Source organism: Vespa velutina, chromosome 1, assembly GCF_912470025.1.
Source record: "Vespa velutina chromosome 1, iVesVel2.1, whole genome shotgun sequence".
NCBI classification, from domain to species: domain Eukaryota; kingdom Metazoa; phylum Arthropoda; class Insecta; order Hymenoptera; family Vespidae; genus Vespa; species Vespa velutina.
The window spans coordinates 726,335-742,500 of record NC_062188.1 but is presented as its reverse complement, the minus strand read 5'-3'; the positions used below and the strand labels follow the sequence as shown (position 1 = coordinate 742,500).

Below are 16,166 nucleotides of genomic sequence, written 5' to 3'. Positions count from 1 at the left end.
TAATTTTTATTAAAACATTTCTTAGAAGTATTGATTTAATTATAAATAAATTCGACCATTTCTCGTATTAGAATATATATATGTATATATGTATATATATAAAACATTGTTTAATATTGAATTTTTTAAATCTAAGCACGAACATGTCACGAAATACGCCACATAAATACTAGATGGCGCAAGTAACAGTAATGGCTGCCGCCATTTAACAATCAATAACGATATTTTCTCTTCTTTTTTCATGTAAGTTTATGGGTGCACATGAGTACTGTTTTCTAATTTCTTTCTTATTAGATTAGTAGGTTATTGCAATTTCAGAGAAATGAAATACATTAGTGTGTAGGTTAATTAAAAAGACTGATGAAAAAAGAGTGATTTACAATAGAATTATGTCGATTAGAAAATAAAAGCGTCATTGAAGGTTTTAAAATAAATAAATATCTTCAAACGTCGCTTTTCTAGCATAGTTTGATATCTTTTTTATTTTTAATTATTAAAGAAAGGTAAGACACAATAATATAAATATTTGTAAATGTGAAAGACATTACGTATTTTTTCCATGGAGTGCATGCATATTGTTTACATATATTTCTATAAATATTTTGCATCATCAAAATATTAACATCGAATAATCATTAACTACAGCATTATTTTTACTTAAATATAAATAGTCAATATTATCATAATACTTCAATTTCATCTATGGGAAAAAAAAATTTACAGAATCAAACACAATGAGTTCATTAACATTGCAAAAGGTACAATTACACGCAGATGTTTATATGGTCTGTTTGCATCATGCTTTGTCAACAGAATATTTTGAAGTAATGGGTTTACTTATTGGAAACGTAAGCATGTTGTTATAATTATGATTATATTTTTTGTTGATGTTAACAAATTGAAATTCTCAGGTTAAATCAACTTTATTTTCATATTTTAGTGTGTTAAAGGTATAGCAAATATATCTGCTGTTATGATATTATATCGTTTAGACAAGCAAAAAGATCGCGTTGAAATATCCCCTGAACAACTATTAAAAGCAGCTGCCGAAGCAGATCGTTTAACTATAGAATTAAAACATCCCATGCGAGTTCTTGGATGGTATCATTCCCATCCACATATTACTGTATTTCCATCTCATGTAGGTATGTTAATATCTCACAAGCAATATTTTGTGTCATATTAAACTTTTTGATAATATATAATCTAATTTTAATAACATATATTATATTTTCAAATTTGATTCTAGACATTGGAACTCAAGCAACTTATCAAACAATGGATTCCGGTTTCGTAGGTTTGATATTTTCAGTATTTTCTGAGGCTAAGGATTCAAAGGTCCACTGTTGTTATTATAAAATTAAATATTTCCTACAATATCATAACAAATTAATTTCTATTTACTTTGTTTAGGAACAAGAAATATCTTTGATTTGTTTTCAATCTCATGATGGAATATCTGTAGAAATTCCATTAGAAATTGTATGTACCCCAGAATTATCAGACATATGTTTGAAAGTAAGTTTCCTCTTTTATTATTCGACAACGATTCATGTGTAATCAGTTAAATCAACGTAAAAAAAAAAAAAAAATAAAAAAAAAAAAATAAATCGTAAAATATATATTTTTTTTAACTGTAGACAATGACAGACATACCAAAGATTTTGGTGCAAGAAGAAGAGGATACAGCAGAAGCATGTAGAGATCATCCAGATATTTTTGCTACTATACATAATAATGCTGGTATGTATGTGAATATATTTTACAGCTTAAACATTCGCAAGGAAACAAATCTAATTCGTATTTTCAGTCAAAACTCGCGCACTTCTTCATATCACAGATATTATTACTAGACCTTTAGTACTTACATTTGAAACAAGAATAGCATTAAATAAATTACGTGCGGCACATCTTCGAAAACAAATGTTAGAGTTACAGCAACTCTGTAAAGGTTAAAATTCATGATGTTAACAATCATCTCCATCGAAAGAAAATAAACAACAGATGATCCAAGTCCTATGTACAATTTCCAATTTTTAATATTAATCGATTATAAATAAAGTTTATGCTATTTTCATGTTTATCTTTCATATTTATGATTACTTTTGGAAATAAGTATTACTGCAAGATTATAAATAAATACACGTAACAGCATAATTACGTAGATAACTACCAAAATATTTCTTAAACAATATAAGTAGAGAACACGTGTGTGTGTGTGTGTATATATATATATATACACACGCATATATACATAATCACTTTGTATTCCCAACCTTTTTTTATTATAATTTGATTAGTTAATAATTCCGAACAAATTTTCAATGATTTTTATTTTCCCTTTCACGAACAAAGATCTGGCAATAATTGCACATCTCTATATGTACACTACGAGAATAACAGCGTATTTAAAGACTTAAACATATTCAAAACACAGATTCTGCAGAACGAGAAAGATGAATAGGATGAGAAGGACTACGTGCTAACCTTTTACGAGGTAGCTTTTCAAGTGTAGTTAACAGTTTTGCAAAGTCAGGTCGATTTTCAGGATGGTATGACCAACAAAACATCAAAATATCCTAAAAATAAAAATAGATTATATATTGTTATTTTTTAAATATTAAATTATTCGAAATTTTATTTAAATCTTACCTTAACATCACGGGAGGCTTGTAAATTAGCCAAAGGTTGCTTCATTCCTTTACCTACTTGCCAAATTATAGCTTCAGGTGGTTGACCTTTGAATGGCCATTCACCACACAAAAGTTCATACCACACAGTTCTGAAACATATATCAAATATGTCATATTGAATTTATTATTACATATTTATGTAAATAGTAGAATAAAAAGTTGATGCAATACAAACCCAAATGCATAAACGTCAGAAGCATCTGTAAATGGTAATTCTTCTTGATCTCGAGTTTGTTGCGGTTTTAATCGTCGTACAATTTCAGGAGCCAAATAACACAACCAACCTGGTGGTATGCTTAATCCATTACCTTTCCTGTATTAAAGACAAATTTATTATTCAAATTAAAATTACCTGAGCGTTTATAAAAATATATAATTTACTCACCTATTACCATAACAGAGTTTAGTAACACTGAATAGACCAAAATCAGTTATTACTACTTTTCCATTTTCTAAAAATATGTTTTTGCTTTTCAAATCCTTGTGAACTATACCACGGGCATGAAGATACCCCATTCCCTGTGTAATAAATTTTTGTTTTTATTTGCAAATATTTTAAATATCATTAAATATTATCACGTGTTACAGATGATATTAAATTTATATATAATATTTTTATATAACTTTTCTTTAACGCATACCTGAGAAATCTGTTGAGCGATAATAGTCGTTTTATTCATATTGAATTTATCTTTTCGTAAATGAATGTGGGTATAAAGTGTCATGCCTTTGCTCATACTAGTTACTATAGCTAAACAAGGGGGTTTCATACAAGCTCCCATAAATAAAACCAAATTTTCGTGTCTAGTCTTTCGGAATGTAGCCACCTATAAATACAATGCACTCGTAAATGATGTTGGTTTCTTTTTTTTAATTAATTAATTAAATGATAACTAATTCAATACTACATCATAACAAAAGTTTCATACTTCTAATTTGAAGGCTTCTAATGTTTTATCGTCATCAAGATAATAGTCCATATTTAAAACTTTAATCGCAACATCTCCATGCCAATTTCCTCTGTAGACTGTTCCAAATCTTCCAGTGCCTATAGGTTCTCCAATTTTTAATTCATCATATGGAATGTCCCATTCCCTCATAGATAACTACAAGCACATAGAATATTTTTAAACCTAGATCTTTTTTGTCTTTTTGTAGTTAAATTTAATACATCACAGATTATATATGACATAAACAAGCTATTATGCGTACGCTATTTTGACGAGGCCACCGGCTATCTCCTGGTTCCCCATCAGAAACCTGAGAATCCTGGGAATCTACTCTGACTGGTGTTCTTTCTGAATCAGTGCTAACACTGCCAGAGCCAGAAACACTTACTGTCCTCTCACTATCACTCGAGACAGTTGTACTTTCAAGACGATGTGTTTCCAATGTAACACCTTTTTCATTTAATACAACATCTGTAAACACATCGCCTAAAGTATTTGATATATTGGCATACGATAAAAACGATATATTACCTGGAAAATGGAACTGTTGCTTCATAGGTGCTTGTGGAGTTTGGCTAGTATTGGCAGGTAATAAAGCTGGACTAGAAGGTGTTGAGCTATTGCAGCTCGAGGTATTCGAACTAGAATCAGCACCCTATATATACAAATAAGAAATAATTAAAGAAAGATACTAAGTAGTATCAATAACAATTTTCAATGAAATAACTAGAAAATAATAATGGAAAATATTACCTGAAAAGGTATATTCATTGAAGAATGAGGGTGTGATCGCTTTCGATCTCTTCGATTCAACGAAGCCAATAAATTAGAACTATGATGATTTGGGGATGTTATGATTGGTTTGTTCAATATTGGAGACACATTAACCATACCTGAAATTTATTATCTTTTTAATCTTTATGTTTAAAAATAATATTATCATACAATTAAGAATTATTGCGTTTTAAATAATATTATAAATGGAAAGATTCGTACCATCGCCCTGAACAGATCTTTTGAACTCATCAAAAAGTTCTTGAGGTAGGCCACAAGAGGGAGGTACTTTAGATTCACAGTCTCTATGACATTTATATTTACATTCTTTGCATTTCAAGCCAGTTCCTATAAACATTTGTTTGTCACAAAAGTCGCAAGTAGTCATCATTTTAAAGGTTTTTGTAAAACGATGAGCAATAATATGACCCATCCCACGTGTTACAGTTGGAGTACGCGGCGATTTTGGCACTTGCAAGCTTGTTATTACTAAAATATATTATAATATTTATTATGATAAAAAACAAAACAAGTATACTTAACAATATACTTTTGCTTGATTGCATTAACATTACCAGTTCCTTTAAAACTGTTATCATCACTATCTGCACTGGAATATGGAGGTGATTTAATAGGACTGTTACTATTTGGTAAGAAGCATTCTGTCATGATATCTGCATTGCTACTGCATGATCCTGGTTCTGTAGGTAAACGATTTCTCCTTCCTACAGAACTAACATGATGTTCGCTTGCACAACTATAAAAAAAATCATGTGTACCCTATATATTATGTAAGTTTTGCATAAAATTTATTTCTCATATTTTTCGTTTTTAAATATTACCTAGAAGCTGTGTCTCCATTTTCGAGACGATTTGCTAACTGTGATTCATGAGATTTTGACTTAGTTAATGGAAACACTTCCGGTTGTGATATAGTATTTTGTAAACCAATTTGATGTTTTTTACAAGGAGGTGGAGTTGTAGGAAATTTGATCGCTGTTATTAAAAAGACATTAAGATAGTATAAAGTAAAAAAAAAAAAAAAGAAAAAAAAGAGAGAAAAAAAATAAAAAAAATACATACCATGCCCTTGTCTTTGTAATAATGGCGTAGAAGGTGGACTAGTAGATGATAAAGATGTAATAGAAGAAGCTTGCGCTAGCATATCGCTAGTGAGATTATTATTGTTATTGTGATATGGAATACTATCTTCAGAGGGAACAGAACATCTTGTAGTACGAGAACGAATTGGTCTAGGAGATGCTCCGGTACGTAAATGATGTCTATCCCAAGAATCCCAATACAAGTTCATATCACTGTTATCTACCTCTCCTCTTAAAAGTACATCTAAACAAAATACGCATTATAATATATTGATAATTTTTTATTATAAACATATACTAAATATAGTACTAAGGGCAGGGGAAAGTCAGACTCTTACCCATATATCTGCGCAGATTGTGCAATGCTCTACAAAGTCTACGAAGTTCTTCTTCATGTTTAATATTATTCTCACCTAGCATAGTACCCAATTCATGTTCTGATTTTTCTTTCAATGCTTCAAGAGAATTAGCTTTTGAACAAACCATCTAAAACATGTTATACTAGGTTATATACTTGAATATCATATAAAATAAAAGACATAAGAATAAATGTTTGTTGAATACCTTACTTTCTGCATTTAAAAATTCAAGCTAAACATGCTTATTGAATTTATTTAACAAATAGATAAAAACATATATAATTGTCAATTAATAATATACATACTTGAATGGATTCTTGTGTTAGACCCACTACACGTAACCACTGTTGCAAGGATGGATACTGTCTCATTTCTGCTGGCAATGATTCTACAGTAAGTTTGGCTTTAGTCACGAGTTGCTTCGAATATAACTTAATCAATTTTCCCTAGAACATACATATAAGTTGTAAACAAAAAACAAACAACAAAAAAAACAATAACATTAAATCAATTTGTAATGTTTATATAAAATATTGATATCTGATAAATTTCAAAGAGTTTAATAAACCTAATAAGACTGAGTCAGATTGTATCAATTTGCTGATTATAAATATTTATTTTCATGTTTATAATAAAGACTTTAATCGACTAAACAATGATTAGTGATAATTAGAACTTTATAACTTGTTGACCATCATAAAATATTTCATGAAAATGTCAAAAAGAGAAAATGAAAGAAAGTACGGTATCTTACCTTCAAGGGGAAAAGAAAAAAAAAAGAAAAGAAAAAAAAAAGAAAAAAAAAAAAAAAGAAAAAAAAAAGAAAAGAAAAAAAAAAGAAAGAAAGAAAAGGAAAAAAAAAGAAAAGAAAGAAAATATCAATAAGTAAAATTCTTACTTCCAACGTTCGTATCTCCTGTTGAGTTAGTTCCGCACTGGTCGAGCATTGAGTTCTCAAACCTTCCAGTCGATCGGCAGAAATGTCAATCATGGATTGAACGACGTCCAAGGCTCGTCGAATCTCTTGTTCCGGATCTTCACTGTCCGCCATCCCTCGCAGAAAATGCGAAGGCCCCTAATGTCTTCGTCACTTTTAAAAACTTCTATTTTACAGGCATAATGTACCCTTATACAAGTCTGCTGTCGATCGGCCGCGTTATCACTGATCGTTTGAGGAACTAAACCACTTATCAACATTGACAACCATCTTGGCCGCCTATCACTGACGTCAATCGCTGCCCGGCAATCCGGGATCGTAGCGCCTGCATCTTTCTAGTCTCTCTTGGTTGTCTCTTTTGGACGTTCCAAAATGCATTTATTTTCCGTAACATTTTCATCGTCCCATTGCAAATAATATCGTGTACGTTATAATTATATTTCTAAAGAGATAAGATTTTCGTCAGATAAATGGTCTTTCGACGTTTGCAATGTGAATATTACTAATAACAAAGCTTTTTTTTTTTTTATTTTTTTTTTTTTTTTGAGTAAAAAGCTCGAGTAATGTAATTCCACTGCACCAATTTAATTTTGTATATATATATATATATGTGTGTGTGTGTGTGTGTGTGTGTGTGTGATGTGTGTTGTGTACGAGCGCGCGCGCGTATACGTGTTAAGGATAAAATGTTAATGAATTTATTATAACGATAACGATCGAATTATTTATTCGATCTCTCTTTGACCGTATAGAAAATAAAATACTTTTTGAATAGATTTATGAACGCGATGAATATCATCCCCTCTCCTCGTTCCAACGAACGTACACCTCCGTTGCACTATCTCGAGTTAACTTTTAATCGTATAGTTTCTAAACTATAGTTTTGCATTTTCAATGAACCAAAATCGTGGCGATCGCTGGTGATTACTTACCTTCTTTGTCATGTATTCGACTGTCAAATTTTGGTATCGCGTATTTGAATTGTGGTATTTATCATAACAGACGTTGGATGTAATTGTTAATTATAATATATAGAAATGGTGAATCTAGAGACTATACAACAAAATTATCCGCTGCATTGGCTGGTGTGGAATAACAACTATGTAGAACTTGCTAAGGAGTTGTCTACAAATTCGGTTTGTAATAGATCTTTCGTATGATTTTCTTTAAATGCGTATTTATAATTATTGTCATTATACAAATTTCGTTAAGTAATGTATCAATATCTATTACGTAATACATAGATATTGGAATTATTACATGAATACTATTAATTTTGAGATATGAATATTTAATTTTTCAAAAGTTTTAATAAATGAAGAATTTCTATAGTTGATAAAAAATCAAAATAATAGTAATCATAAAAAAGGAGAAATAATATATTATCTTCCTTTTTTTGTCTCAGACATTTTTTACTTTCTTAAAGTATCTTCATTTTACAATGTATCATACGTTATTATTATGATCTATAATAGCAAGCAATTACATTACTATATATAAGTCAAATTACTAATAATTTAATCATGTATAAATAGAAAATAAACATTGACTAAAAGATTATCTAACAATTGTATATAATTTATATATAACATTATATGTTAAAGAGATAATCGAATATGATATGAAAGTTCTAAGATTAAATAATTGTTTTTTTTTCTTTTTCTTTTTCTTTTTCTCCCTCCGATGATAGTATTGATGTATTAAATAAATATTTCATAGGTCAATAGCTTTTGATAATGTTTAATAATTGGAAATTTTTTTATATATATTTCTCAAAAAGATTTCCGAATCCTTATATGGAAATCTTGTTCAGAAACCTTATTTGTGCAGTGGAACATTTTATTCGTGATATTATATATATATATATATATTAAATATATATATATATATATATATATATATATATATATATATATTAAGCTAATAAATTGATTTTACTAAAACCTATTGAAATTCACAAAGTAAACATTTCCTATGACAGATGTAATATGTAAATATATGTATATATGTATATATATATATATATATATATATATATATATATTTTTTTTTATATTATAGCATGATATAGAAAAACATGATACTCGAGGAAGAACTCCCTTAATGTTAGCAGTAACTTTAGGTTATACTGACTGTGCTGTGGTTTTATTACATCATGAAGCTAATGTCAACACAGAGAATACTCAAGGATGGAGCGGTAAGCAATTGTAGTTTTAATGGCTTATAAAACAGTTAAGTTCTATGTAAATATATATATATATATATATTGTTTTTATGTATTTGATTCAGTGGTTCAAGAAGCAGTTGGAACTGGTAATCCAGAATTATTACAAATGGTACTTGCGCGTAGGGATTACCAAAGATATTGTAATCGTGTTGCAGGTATTCCTGAATTACTTCACAAACTTAAACAGGTTAGTTTCTTTTTTTTTTTTTTTCCTTTTTATGAAGATAAATTAATTTTTTATTATATCGCTTTGAGAAATATTAACAATACAAAATGCATTAATGCTTTTTATGTGTGTCTTTTCTTTTATTATATTTATATTAATAAACGGAGAAATTAATTGTTCTACAATAAATTAATTGTCTACATATTGTATGTGTCATAATACAAAGGTAAAAATAAATATCGTAGCATATAAGTAATATAATAACAGGGTTATTTTTTGTTATATTTATTTTTATTATTTTATCACTTTCAGGCACCCGATTTTTATGTAGAAATGAAATGGGAGTTCACTAGTTGGGGTAATTATCTAGCAAAATTTATTCGTGCATTTTAAAATCAAAGTTCAAGGTATGCAGTTAAAATTAAAACAAATTGTAAATTTGTTCTAATAATTTTTTATCTTTGTTTTACTAGTTCCTCTCGCATCTCGAATGTGTCCAAGTGATACATACAAAGTTTACAAACAGGGTAGTAATGTAAGAATCGATACTACTCTATTGGGTTTTGATCATACAAATTGGCAACGCGGAAATCGCAGTTACGTCTTCAAAGGGCAAAGTAAGTTTTTTTTTATACATATCTGTATATGTATATATATATATATGTATATATCTTTTTATACATATATATATATATATTACTTTATAAGTTTATAGAAAGTAACAATAACAACTTCTACTATATTATGAATTACTCAAGTACTTTTTGACTTTCTTTTTTCTTTTATTCTTTATTTATATTTTTATTTGTTTATTATTTATTATCTATATTCAATGCAAGCTGCAACAAATGCACCTTTGGTACTTAGGTGTGATCGCAGTTATGTATTCACCATGATGGGACAACAATCAGGTGACAGTTGTTTTGTTTACAATCTATGTGTTGTGTACAACATTTTGACAAATCTTGAAAATGTGTGAAAATATACATTCTTGTTGATTTCGCATAGATGCTTCTATTTAGTTTTGGTATTTTAGTTTATTATTTTGTCCAAGTAGCTGTAGCCACATTGGAAAACATTATAGCATAATGGATTTATTATTGCTTTATTATAACTGTTTTTGCTACTAAGAGTAGTTAAAAAATTTTATGAAAAAATAAGTATATAAATAAACGAATAATAAGTTATATTTGCATATATTGAATATACTGCTGATCTACCATATAAATCCACATTATTGAATAATTCGTAAAATAATTATTTTAATCTTGTTTATTGTATTTATTTAATTAGATTCATGAATGTAATTGTTGGATTATTTTCAGATGATGGTGCAACAATGATGGAAGTAGATCATGAAACAAGGAAGGTTTACGTGGAACATATGAAACTTATTAGTGATGACAACATACAATTAATGGAACCTTCTGAAGAAGGCATTTTAGCACGTCTTACAAATCCCATAGTCACTACTTATATAGATACCGATAAAATTAGTTTTGAACGGTAAATATTTATTGTTGTACGTTATTATAATATTATATATGCACATATATATATTTATATATATTGTTAGCAATAAAGCTGGTATATGGGGCTGGCGTTCAGATAAAAGTGAAATAATAAATGGACATGAATGTAAAGTCTTCAGTGCAAGTAACGTAGAATTAATAACAAAGACACGATTGGAACACCTATCAGAGGCTGATAAAGCAAGAGCAAGAGCGCCGCGTACACCTCTTCAATCCTTTCTTGGTATCGCAGAGCAACAACATGAAAACTGTAATGCTACTACCAGTGTAATTATTTTCTTTTTCATTTTCAACAGCACACACACACACACATATATATATATATATATAAGATTTAGTAGCAACATTTTTATTGTTACTATTTATTTATATAGCAAGAAGAATATAGCAATGTTGGTAATCCTTCTAATATAACAGCTGAAGAATATTTTGATCCAGATGTTGATTTAAATGGAAGGGATATTGGAAGACCAAAAGAAGTTAATACAAAAATACAGAAATTCAAGGTACTATTAACATTAATAATAGTAATGTAATATGAGATAAAATAAATTCTTATATACATTTTATATGAATTCAATTGTAGGCAACTCTTTGGCTTAGTGAAGAATATCCATTGAGTTTGCAAGAACAGATTATGCCTATTGTAGACTTAATGGCAATATCTAGTTCACATTTTGCAAAATTGAAAGATTATATACAAATGCAACTACCGTCTGGATTTCCTGTTAAAATTGGTGAGTGTATTATTTATTTAATAATTTAGACTTAAATTATTATAAAATATTCCTTTGTATATTACAGAAATTCCTTTATTTCATATACTTAACGCAAGAATAACATTCGGAAATATATTTGGTTTGGATCAAGAAGTACCACACGTAGGACATTTACAAGAAACAAATCGTATGACATGTTTGGTCGATGATATTTGTTTTGAACCTCCTACGGGTTATATAAAACTCGGTAAATTAAATATTTCTGGGCAATTTATATTAGGTGGACCGGAAAGTAATGTCGTTTCTGCGCATGTCTATATTTGATTATGATTAAAAGTAAAAACTTGTTAAAAATTTATTAGTTTGAATTTAATTTAAGAAAGCGATATTACTTTTCGGTCCACCTAATATTTTAATTGGATAAGCGCCGTACACATTTTACATAATTATTTATGAAATTAGGTGCTGAAGTTCGAACGCAATTTAGTATCGAAGAAGAAGATGATTTATTACAATTTGCTATCCAACAGAGTCTATTAGAGGCAGGAAGTGAACGAGACGAGGTAAGAAGTTGACTCTATGATTTTCTTCCTGTTATTTTTCTGATATATATATATATATATATAATTGATTACTTTGTAAAGGTTGATATATGGGAGGCATTGAGAGCGCAAAAACCATCTAGACCAACAACACCTAATATATCAACAGAGGAAGAAAGACAACTTCAAAGGTATATATAGAAATTTAATTAAATTTTATATTATTTCATTTATTTGAAAAGTTATATATTTTGTAAAGATATTTTCAACATAGTCTAACAATAATGCACTCTAATTAATTATTATTAAAATTTAATCTCATATCGTTTTCTTTATTTGAATATAGAGCTATTCAAGCTAGTTTGGTACTATATCAAGAAACTACTGCTAGCTGTGCAGAAGGACGTAATAATATAGATGAAGCAAGAGCTAAGGAAGAAGATGATAGTGATTCATTAGAAAGTACTACAGAACAATTACGTCTAGCATTAAAACTTTCAGAACAACAGCAAATAGAGGAAGAACAACGACGATTGTTAGAAGAAGAAACATTTCGACAAGTGTTAGAATTATCCCTCACGGACAAATGAACTTTTACAATCAATATGATGGTGATTTATAGAAATTAATTACCTGATACTTCCAAAATGAAAATTCTTTCTATCATACGGGCACAAGGCTGTTGAATAGAAAGAAATATTTCCTATGATCCATAGATAAATTCCTTTAAAAAATAATAATGTTACTTACAATGAACGTTTGTTATTAAAATATACAATAATGAAGGTCAACCAGTGGAAACAATGTACTATTAAGTAAATGAATAATTTAAATTATGTTATTTATTCCTTAGCTACATTTTATATGAAATGAAAGTGAATAGTATAACAAATTTAGTAAGAAAATTCCAAAACTATGAGGTCTTGACAATTACAAATGCTCTTTCGAAAAAAAAAAAAAAAGTATATATATATATATATATAAACGCACGTTTCATACTCGATTAAATTGCAGCTAGAAACAATCATACAGTGAAAGTATATAGTGTAAGTTGCAATAACTGTCACTATTTAAAATAAAAGGCATGTAATTCTCAAGTCTTCAAAATCACTTGTTTTCACCTTTCTCCTAGTATAACTTAAAATATTCTATTATTATTATTATTCTAATTAGTTTATCTTAACAATTACAATTATAATTATTAAATTATGGACACGGTGTTACCATGGGATAAGATAACACTTCAATAAGTTAATGCAGAAAATGTGAAAATAAAATTCTGTTCAATTTTAACAATTGTAAAAAGATCATCTATTTTAGTAGTATAACAACAATGGAGATTTTACTTGAATTTGTATAAAACAAAAAAAAGAAACAAAAAAAAAAAAAAAAGGAAAGAAAAGAAATTATCAATATCAAAACACAAAGATTAAATTTGACAATGAATTATGAGACATAAATACAAACATAAGAACAAATATCAAAATACGTTGTGATAAAAATATATTTATATAAAGAAAAAATACAATTATTTTAATAATAGGATTCATTTAATGTTGCAGATATACTTTGCTTCCAAATATTATGAATATTTATATAAATGATAGATACTAATGCATGGTTTAGCTGTTTATTATTCAAATTCTGATTGTGCCCTGGAATAAGATTTTATTATTAAAACATTATAACGTGTATTTATTTAATTTAATTAAAATGATATGTACCTTTTAAATATAGTACTGAGTATATGTTGGCCTTGTGCATAACGTTGTTCATTTTTATGCGCCTGTTGATGCCATTTTTTACGAACAGCATTCCAATGTACTCTGTGTTCTCTTAATAATACTTCTCGTGATTTGAGAGATTGTCCATCCTAAAAATATTAAGCAGTATTTAAGAGACATGTATATTATCGATACATATATATATATATATATATATACATACGCAATAGATAGTATACATTTTAAATGTGTAAACATTATTTCTACATGATTAAATTTTCCTAAAATTACTATCATTATAACAATTGCTTTTTATTTATATTTACTTACATAATCTAACTTTAGCTCTTCAGTTTCAGGAATTATTGGAGATGGTATACGGTTTCTTGGCATTGCCTCTTCGCAAGGAAGAGGAGGTGGTAAATAATGAACATCTCGTATTTCTCCATTTGCATCTAATATGTTATTATGTTGATTATTAATTTCACTAACTATTTCAGGACTAGGACTACGTACTCTAAATGGAAACAAGAAATTATATAGAATTTATTTTTATTATAACGAATATATATTTAACTGTATACTCACTTTGGTATAAGATTTGGATTTCTTGGTTGATTAGCCATCCAGGCTCTACAAATGGGATATAATGGTGTATCCTCTTGAAACTGAGCTAAATCTACACTACGATCGAAAAGTTTCATCACATATGTATGATGAAATGCTGTATCCATTTGTACTTGCCTACGCCGCCTTATTTTTCTTGGTTGTTGAAAATGGATAGACTTTGTCCTGTACATGTTGTCTCTATTACAAAACGAATATATTTTGGATTTAAGATCTTACATCTTTATAAGTGGAAAGTAAATTTTACATTTTTCTCATATGGTGCCTATAATCATGAGCAGAACTTTCTTCGCTGGAATCTGCAGATGAACCGGTATCACTATGCTGCAATAGTTCTCGTAGAGCTCCTTTTAATCTATCTCTTGCAACAAGTACATCACTGTCTCCTGTTATTTTACACATAATTAATAAATTTATCTCTCACACAAATATATATGTAAGAGGTTGCAATTCTTTAGATCTTTTAAATACTTCTTAGGTATCCGCAAAAGGAAACATTACAGATTTTATATAAACGATTAAATCTATAATTAAAAAATACAATATAATTACCTATTTCATCTTTTATTTCTACTTTAACACGACTTGGAGTAACCGGTAGAGGTTGAATATTTCGTTTCTTTCCCATCTACATATAAAAAATATATTACAACACAAACAAACGTCAATTAAATTTTTATTATTATTTTACTTCTTACCTTTTTTAAATGTAGATAAATAAAAAGGAATTGTTCAATAATGACAAATTTATCGCAACGTTAACACTGATGATTATCTCTTTGGATTAACAATAAAAAAAGAGGGAAAAATACATTTTTATTTTTTTATAATCCTTAATCTTAGCTGAATGATTTCAAATTTCTGATATAATAATACAAAATACAATAAATGATCTTTATTATTTACATTATTTTACAGGTGTAAAGCCATGAATATAAAATCTATGAAAAGATCAGTATATTGAACAAATGTCTCCATTAAGGCTGTTCATAATGGCTGCTTTTAAAAAATGGCTTACGCCAACAATGAGAATAGGCATAATTCTTGATCGATTGTAATGAATAAGGTCTTATTTTAAAGAAAAAGGATTAATATATCGTAAATCTTTTTCGAGTTTCATTTTTTTTTTTTTTTTAAATCGTTAAACCAAAAATGCTACTTTTTTTATAAGGAATAATTCATGCATAAATAAAAAGCATTTTCAAAAATTCGAAAAAGCAGTCCTCCTAGATTAAAATTTTGTATTTAAAGTAATACCTCGTTCATCAAAATTGGTCAAAAATTATGCCTGTTCTCATTATTGGCCTAGATGCTGTTTTCGATGTTTCTCGTAAAGGAAAAAGTTTTGTACTGTGGCGCCTCACGAAATTTGCGGCAAAAGAAAAGAAACACGTATCCCCACCATTAATTTTTAATTTCTATATCCCGTTCAATGGGATATGTTTGTTCCCGTTTGTTTACGTATATAGCTGATGGTATAGATTTTTTGAACCAATCCAAATGCAAAGAAATGTGTTTCACGATGCTCGTACGGAGAAGCTTACTCGGTCGTTCTTTAGACAGATGATTCTATGGTAAAAACAAATAAATTCGTCTCCAATGTCACAAAGATTATAAAGCGCGAGTAACTTAAAATAATTTTAATATAAAATTTCGATATTTTCAAATTATTATCTCTAGTGATCGTTGGCCTCGTATAATATAAATATATTCGATCTTTTAATTAACTTTGACCATTGGCAAGTTAGTTTTAACTAGAAATCGATGGAATAATTGAGTATTCTTTTCTTTCTTAAAAAAAAAAAAAACCTAT

At 28.3% G+C, this 16,166-nt stretch overlaps 4 protein-coding genes across 12 annotated transcripts; 2 read left to right on the top strand and 2 right to left on the bottom strand.

Moving 5' to 3' along the window:
• The first annotated feature begins 87 nt into the window (after window positions 1–87).
• LOC124950971 (lys-63-specific deubiquitinase BRCC36-like) lies at window positions 88–6,535 on the top strand. 3 transcript variants are annotated; one of them, XM_047498608.1, is made up of 7 exons: window positions 88–243; window positions 724–848; window positions 941–1,145; window positions 1,250–1,338; window positions 1,414–1,518; window positions 1,641–1,743; window positions 1,811–6,535. In XM_047498608.1, exons 2-7 carry the CDS (start codon window positions 735–737, stop codon window positions 1,954–1,956), a joined length of 762 nt encoding a protein of 253 aa, XP_047354564.1. In that variant the 5' UTR covers window positions 88–243; window positions 724–734; the 3' UTR covers window positions 1,957–6,535. The 3 variants fall into 3 exon arrangements, with proteins under 3 accessions (XP_047354564.1, XP_047354574.1, XP_047354554.1); XM_047498618.1 differs by lacking the exon at window positions 88–243 and adding an exon at window positions 250–503 and having other exon boundaries at window positions 2,438–6,535; XM_047498598.1 differs by lacking the exon at window positions 88–243 and adding an exon at window positions 250–503.
• On the bottom strand, window positions 2,315–7,405 carry LOC124950794 (kinase suppressor of Ras 2-like). Of its 3 annotated transcripts, none has more exons than XM_047498107.1 (16): window positions 6,778–7,405; window positions 6,185–6,325; window positions 5,859–6,006; window positions 5,501–5,764; window positions 5,260–5,413; window positions 4,993–5,174; window positions 4,640–4,906; window positions 4,397–4,536; window positions 4,175–4,298; window positions 3,906–4,129; window positions 3,623–3,799; window positions 3,335–3,520; window positions 3,079–3,212; window positions 2,869–3,006; window positions 2,653–2,782; window positions 2,315–2,579 (listed from the first exon to the last, which is right to left on the bottom strand). In XM_047498107.1, exons 1-16 carry the CDS (start codon window positions 6,928–6,930, stop codon window positions 2,427–2,429), a joined length of 2,715 nt encoding a protein of 904 aa, XP_047354063.1. In that variant the 5' UTR covers window positions 6,931–7,405; the 3' UTR covers window positions 2,315–2,426. The 3 variants fall into 3 exon arrangements, with proteins under 3 accessions (XP_047354063.1, XP_047354083.1, XP_047354072.1); XM_047498127.1 differs by having other exon boundaries at window positions 3,906–4,093; window positions 6,778–7,404; XM_047498116.1 differs by having other exon boundaries at window positions 3,906–4,114; window positions 6,778–7,401.
• A 279-nt stretch (window positions 7,406–7,684) lies between these two features.
• LOC124950819 (ankyrin repeat domain-containing protein 13D) lies at window positions 7,685–13,763 on the top strand. Of its 2 annotated transcripts, XM_047498154.1 has the most exons (14): window positions 7,685–7,952; window positions 8,878–9,013; window positions 9,106–9,230; window positions 9,522–9,567; window positions 9,683–9,826; window positions 10,049–10,120; window positions 10,535–10,715; window positions 10,786–11,008; window positions 11,116–11,247; window positions 11,328–11,478; window positions 11,546–11,707; window positions 11,923–12,023; window positions 12,105–12,193; window positions 12,349–13,763. In XM_047498154.1, the coding sequence occupies exons 1-14, from the start codon at window positions 7,854–7,856 to the stop codon at window positions 12,590–12,592; spliced, it is 1,905 nt and encodes a 634-aa protein (XP_047354110.1). In that variant the 5' UTR covers window positions 7,685–7,853; the 3' UTR covers window positions 12,593–13,763. The 2 variants fall into 2 exon arrangements, with proteins under 2 accessions (XP_047354110.1, XP_047354119.1); XM_047498163.1 differs by lacking the exon at window positions 10,049–10,120 and having other exon boundaries at window positions 7,689–7,952.
• LOC124950937 (protein lin-37 homolog) lies at window positions 13,489–15,833 on the bottom strand. 4 transcript variants are annotated; one of them, XM_047498494.1, is made up of 8 exons: window positions 15,611–15,833; window positions 15,052–15,130; window positions 14,906–14,981; window positions 14,601–14,739; window positions 14,315–14,533; window positions 14,057–14,243; window positions 13,727–13,875; window positions 13,489–13,657 (listed from the first exon to the last, which is right to left on the bottom strand). In XM_047498494.1, exons 3-8 carry the CDS (start codon window positions 14,979–14,981, stop codon window positions 13,636–13,638), a joined length of 792 nt encoding a protein of 263 aa, XP_047354450.1. In that variant the 5' UTR covers window positions 15,052–15,130; window positions 15,611–15,833; the 3' UTR covers window positions 13,489–13,635. The 4 variants fall into 4 exon arrangements, with proteins under 4 accessions (XP_047354450.1, XP_047354438.1, XP_047354460.1 ...); XM_047498482.1 differs by lacking the exon at window positions 15,611–15,833 and adding an exon at window positions 15,260–15,579; XM_047498504.1 differs by lacking the exon at window positions 15,611–15,833 and having other exon boundaries at window positions 14,315–14,518; window positions 15,052–15,584.
• Window positions 15,834–16,166: the final 333 nt, after the last annotated feature.

Coding starts and splice junctions, on each gene's coding strand:
- LOC124950971 (XM_047498608.1), top strand. CDS start 735: ATGAGTTCATTAACATTGCAAAAGGTACAATTACACGCAGATGTTTAT. Junction 1,339..1,413: donor CTGAGGCTAAGGATTCAAAG/GTCCACTGTTGT, acceptor TACTTTGTTTAG/GAACAAGAAATATCTTTGAT. Junction 1,519..1,640: donor TATCAGACATATGTTTGAAA/GTAAGTTTCCTC, acceptor TTTTAACTGTAG/ACAATGACAGACATACCAAA.
- LOC124950794 (XM_047498107.1), bottom strand. CDS start 6,930: ATGGCGGACAGTGAAGATCCGGAACAAGAGATTCGACGAGCCTTGGAC. Junction 3,521..3,622: donor TAGAAGCCTTCAAATTAGAA/GTATGAAACTTT, acceptor TTGTATTTATAG/GTGGCTACATTCCGAAAGAC. Junction 2,580..2,652: donor AAGCCTCCCGTGATGTTAAG/GTAAGATTTAAA, acceptor TTTTATTTTTAG/GATATTTTGATGTTTTGTTG.
- LOC124950819 (XM_047498154.1), top strand. CDS start 7,854: ATGGTGAATCTAGAGACTATACAACAAAATTATCCGCTGCATTGGCTG. Junction 9,014..9,105: donor GAATACTCAAGGATGGAGCG/GTAAGCAATTGT, acceptor TATTTGATTCAG/TGGTTCAAGAAGCAGTTGGA. Junction 11,479..11,545: donor TGGATTTCCTGTTAAAATTG/GTGAGTGTATTA, acceptor TGTATATTACAG/AAATTCCTTTATTTCATATA.
- LOC124950937 (XM_047498494.1), bottom strand. CDS start 14,981: ATGGGAAAGAAACGAAATATTCAACCTCTACCGGTTACTCCAAGTCGT. Junction 14,534..14,600: donor AGGCACCATATGAGAAAAAT/GTAAAATTTACT, acceptor GTTTTGTAATAG/AGACAACATGTACAGGACAA. Junction 13,658..13,726: donor CTCAGTACTATATTTAAAAG/GTACATATCATT, acceptor ATCTTATTCCAG/GGCACAATCAGAATTTGAAT.